The sequence below is a fragment of the Gekko japonicus genome, unplaced genomic scaffold, assembly GCF_001447785.1.
Source record: "Gekko japonicus isolate JY-2015 unplaced genomic scaffold, Gekko_japonicus_V1.1 scaffold1461, whole genome shotgun sequence".
Lineage (NCBI taxonomy): Eukaryota > Metazoa > Chordata > Lepidosauria > Squamata > Gekkonidae > Gekko > Gekko japonicus.
The window spans coordinates 355,492-360,904 of NW_015175403.1; the positions used below are offsets into that span (position 1 = coordinate 355,492).

At 46.4% G+C, this 5,413-nt stretch overlaps 1 protein-coding gene across 1 annotated transcript in view; it reads left to right on the forward strand.

The window, feature by feature from the left end:
- CDH20 (cadherin 20) overlaps positions 1–5,413 on the forward strand; it is a 95,924-nt gene that overhangs the window by 88,535 nt on the left and 1,976 nt on the right. The window contains exon 10 of the mRNA XM_015425709.1: positions 4,576–4,827. Coding sequence (XP_015281195.1) covers positions 4,576–4,827 — 252 coding nt within the window. The remainder of the gene's footprint in view (positions 1–4,575; positions 4,828–5,413) is intronic.

Sequence of the window (5,413 nt, forward strand, 5' to 3'; positions counted from 1 at the left end):
GGAGGAAGAAGAAATGAGATGCCCTCGGCAGGTCCTGGCGAGTCTTCCGCTTGTAGCTATATAATACTGTGCAACAGAACGAACAGCGCAACATTTTGGGCAACGAGTAACTTGTCTTTGGTTGCCTTAAACCAGAATATTCTGCCATATTCTGCACTAATGATCCTCAACAGCTTGGACCCTACGCTTTCCTTCTACCTGTGCCTGCACAGCTTGCTTCTCTGGCACTAGGTGTTTTCTGGTGACTGAAACTAGTCAGAAACACTTAGCACTGGACGGAAACACTTAGCACTGGAAGAAGAGGCTGCTTTTCCTCCTTGCAACGGTTTATGTCCCCAAAAAATGGAGAACCACAGCCACTAATAAGAGAGAGAACATGCAAAGTGGTGTATGGATGCTAAGCAAACAGTTACTCGCCAATTGTATACATATTGCATGTTGTAGTATAATGAAATACCAATCAATACAAAAGGTTATATGACATGTACAGCAAAGGTCCAAAATAATAACGAAATTTCCAAATAACGCGGTTGTTTCATGAGTCTTCCTCTGAACAGGACTGGTGTATAACTTTAAACTGCAAGAACCATTCTTTCTACTTGTTGAACAAGACTGTATACAGTTAACAAATCATCAGTCCTCATACAGGAAGAAAAATTCTTATAAGAATTTGCAGAGCACATCAAAATTCTAAAGACAGGCCACAGTATTCACCAGGAATTTGACAAAGAAAGAAAAGTCAAAATGTAGCCAGATTTAAACTGCAGGCTTTTACGCACTTAAACTGGTGTAATATCAAATCGGCCACTAGAGGGTGCAGAACAGATGTGGAACAGGGGGGGAAACCAAGGAAACAGGAACTTACAAGTGAAGAAAATGAGAATGTGGGCAAGCCCACTATGATGGAGTCAGGACTTTCCCTATATTCTCAGGGAGTCTGTTTCACAGCACAAGTACTGCCAACAGAGAAAGCAGAAGCTCAAGTGGTGGCAGTTCTTTCTGACCTAAGTGGGGGAAACTATCCATAAACGCTGGTCTGATGACCAGAGATGCCTGGTAGGTACATGTGGGTATTACTGTAAGACTCAGAGGATAGATGTACAATCTTAACTAAACTTTGAATGTTAGTGGATCTGTTCGCCTTTGATTACAAAAGGTTGGAACTTGCGAGAAGCAGAGGATTTTCTCATAGCAGCAGTGAACTCACCACATCAGTTATCTGAAAATGGCTGCCAAGATCTTCGGGGCATTGACTCGCTGAAACATGTTGTGACTTTGTCTTCCTGGTTTTTGAGAATGCATTGTTGATGAATTTTTTAAAAAACATCACGGCCACGATCAGTGATGGAGGTTCATCTCACCCTTGAGGTGTTGTGCTAAAGGGAAAAGTTCTTAGCAAGTTCTTTTTCTCTCCCTCAGTCTAAGGCCCCCTAACGGATAATTTGAGGTAGCAGCCAGTGACCCAGCTATCGCTCTTTATTGTAAAAAACCACTTTTCAAACCCAACCATGTTATGAGTCGCAAATGTAGACATTTGACAGGTACACGTCAGTCTGGAAAGCAAGTTAGAATTGCTTTGGGCAAAACAGTCCACATTTCTGAAAAACTGAGGAAGTATTTCTCCCCCATGAAAAAAATTGCTCAGAAATCATTTCCCCAAATACGAGCAGCATAGGCAAATTTTTTTAATTCCACTGTATTGTAGATTCATATTCCATGAAACTGAAATGTACTCAGGAGAAAAAAGCTGAAGGGTTTTAGATGTTTCCCATTAAAATCTGCAAAAAAAAATATGCATTTGCCGATTTATGTTCCTAATTCATATAGAAGATGACTAAAAATATATCGTTGTCACATGGAAATATAAAGCAGCTCAAGTGGTTAAGACACTGAACTGCAGGCTGTGGAAGGTCAGTAGTTTAGCAGTTCAAGACCCGAGTTGCCGCATGACGGAGTGAGCTCCCGTCTCTAGTTCCAGCTCCTGCCAACCTAGCAGTTCGAAAGCAAGAAATTGCAAGTAGATCAATAGGTACCACTTCGGTGGGAAGGAAACAGCGTTCCGTGCGCCTTGGTGTTTAGTCATGCCGGCCAAATGACCACGGAAACGTCTTCGGACAGCGCTGGCTCTTCGGCTTGGAAACGGAGACGAGCACCGCAACCCTAGAGTCGGACTTGACTGGCTTTCGAGCAAGGGAACCTTTACCTTTACTTCAACCCACACTACAGCTATCATTCCACCAAACGTACGCATTGTACCTCAAATATGGAGACCTGACCGTGCATGCAGAGCGGTTTCTGGGTGGCAGCACCAATGCAGTGTAAATGAACAGAGTGTTTGTCATGCAAGCAGCTCACTAAAGAAGGGGAGGGTGGCGAGCACAAACTCTCCATAGTAATGGCAGCGGCACTTTTCAATGTGGAAAAGCCCTTGTTGCCTGACAGGCTGTTCCACAATCTTGGGAAAGCAAGGGGGAGTGTTTTGAATTTCCAATGCCCATGTCTCATCCCCGCTTGTTATTTGCAAACAATAGTTATATCACAGTGTCATTTGATGTGACGCATGGATAAAAAAGGCTTGGCGTAGCACTTGAATTGTCAGTTTGTGAACAACTCTAGCAATGTTCATAGGGGTGAAGTGGATGCTTGCCCTGACGTTACACGAGTGAAACAGAGGAGCCGAACCATTCCTCCGCCTGTCAATTTTCCACAGTACCTGTGGGAGTGAGCAATTCAGTATGCCTGGGCATTGGGGGGCACTACATCACTGTTATCTGCTTGAAGAGGATGCCTCTTTTTGTCTTAACCTGGGAGCAGGGCCGGCTCCCTCACTAGGCGAACTAGGCGATCGCCTAGAGCGGGACGGCCCTTAGGGGCACCAAACTGCACCCGGCCCCATACTCTGGGAGTTTCTTGATTATTTGTGTTTTTCATTCTTCCTAAAATGCATTTATTTTTGAAAATTGGTGGGGGCACCGGGGGGGGGGCAGAAGGGATCCTCGCCTAGGGTGCAAAATAAGCTGCAGCCGGCCCTGCCTGGGAGCTGCCCTCTCCCTTTGTCCTCTCACTCTCTGCACATGGCCTTCCATGGAGACATATGTCTCTGGAGGCCTCTCCTGTAGAGACAGTGCCCTCATACTCCCCCACACAAGACGCCGGACAAGCTGGCCATTTGCGAGAGGGAAAGGGCTCTTTAGATTAGGCCTCTTTCTCTTTAGATTAGGCCTCTTTCTCTTCTTTTGACTGCAACATGACTGTAAACTGGGTCTACTTGAATAAATGTAGGAGAAGTTCTTTTCCAGCAGAAGGGGTAGTGAATTAACTGTTTTGCGTGCCTGCCGCCTCTGTACCTAAGGCTGCTGCTGTTGTTGTGCCAATAAAGGTTTGTTGTGTGTGAATAGATGTAAGTTTACCTTTTTTGCAATATACTTCCGGGGGATTTGTTCACTGCTATAATGTACTGGGTTCCGACGCGTAGCGAGTGATCAGCTCATATTTATTAGTGAAGGTTCGGCTCAACTAAAAGACAAACTAGCTGGGTTTGAACCCCGCTTTTCTCCGTGCAGCACGCAACACCCAACACACACCCCACTCCCACGATTGGCTATTTACAGTGTAAGAGTCCATCATAGGTCAACCTTAGGATCCGGGCAAACCTATTGGTCCCCTCAAGGATCCGAGTCGGCTATTGTTCTAAATCCTGAAGGTGCGCTAGACCGTATGGCTCCCTTAGCGCTACGTGTCCAGACATGTCCAATGTTCCCTCTAAGCTGTGGAGTCTTCTGAGCAAAAATTTTACTTTGTGAGCTGCTGGCATTAAGGCTGTGAGCGAGTGATTTGGCTACTGCATAAATTAGTTTGCTCTGGAGCCCTCCTTCCTGAGTTAAGGAAAAAATGTGTGAGCCGGAGGCTAAGAAACTGTGAGCTAGCTCACACTAACTCAGCTTAGAGGGAACACTGCTACTAGGCATCTCTGGTCATCAGACCAGCGTTTATGGATAGTTCCCCCACTTAGGTCAGAAAGAACTGCCACCACTTGAGCTTCTGCTTTCTCTGTTGGAACACGGGACATGTCTGTATCGATACGTAACAACTGCACTCAGTATCATGCTTCTATGACTCGACAAAACTCTGCTATATTAACCAAATATCCCAGTAGAACCACACACACACACACATACTGTTTCCCACACACACACCAGGATTTTATCATGTATTAAAGCCCAGTTGAGGAAAATTGATTTTAAAAATGGACAGACGGAGGCATTTAGAAAGAACCAAAGCCCCAAAAAGACGTGAGAGCATTCCCCTCCTACATGGTGATTCTCCCCCCCCATGCACCCCTGCAAATGCTCCCCCTCCATTAGCATAACCCTGGCCTGAGAATCCGGTCTTCCTCTCATAATGAGCAATTACATTTGCAAGTTCAGCACTATAAAACGGGCAAGCAAAAGTCAAAGTTCTGAGTTCAGGGGTTAATGAGAAGTGGCTTCTTAGCCTCTACCTCTGATCCTTTTGCTTCACAAAGAAATACCAACTTCTCTTGTCTTCCCCCCCCCCCTTTCTTTTATACCAGACAAAATACAGCTTGGATTCTAACGAGGAGATCCGGCTTCCGGCAGCAGGAGCAGAACACCTTTTACCTTCCTGTCCTGATCGCCGATAATGGACGCCCCATGCTGAGCAGCACCGGGACAGTGACCATCCGCGTCTGCAGCTGCGACGACAAAGGCCTGCTGATGTCCTGCAACGCAGAGGCCTACGTCCTCCCTGTCACCCTCAGCAGAGGGGCACTCATTGCCATCCTGGCCTGCATCTTCGTCTTGCTGGGTAAACGCGACATAGCATTTCTTGAAGGAAGACCAGGGGTCGTTTCGTAGAAAAAGAGCTAGGGGGACTCATTAGCATAACTCATTAGCATATGCCACACACCCTGACATCACCGGAGGTGTGTCATAAGGCCACACCCCCTGACATCACCGGAAGTGTGTCATAAGGCCACACCCCCCGCCGATCCCCCCCGAAATGACCTCTGAGGAAGACAGATCAGGCCCATCTGTTCTTCGGACTCACACAGACTCACTGAAGTGGAGTGCCTATTAAGGACTATCAACTCCACCTCAGTGCTGTGTTTCAGTTAATATTTCATGTGAAGTACTGTTTTTGGATTGACATTGGCTTAGAGCACAGTTTGGCCTCCAAGTCAGGGGCCCCCAACCTTTTTGAGCCTGCCAGCACATTTGGAATTCTGACACCGTGTGATGGGTGCGCCAAACAAAATGGCTGCCACAAAATGGCCAGCGCAGGAAGTAAAGTCAGCCAACGAATGATTGCCACAGCTTAGCTTCAGTACACAGGGTAGATCCTTGAGCTGTGGTGCAGGCCCATAGCTACAGTGGGGCATTCAGAAGAAGAA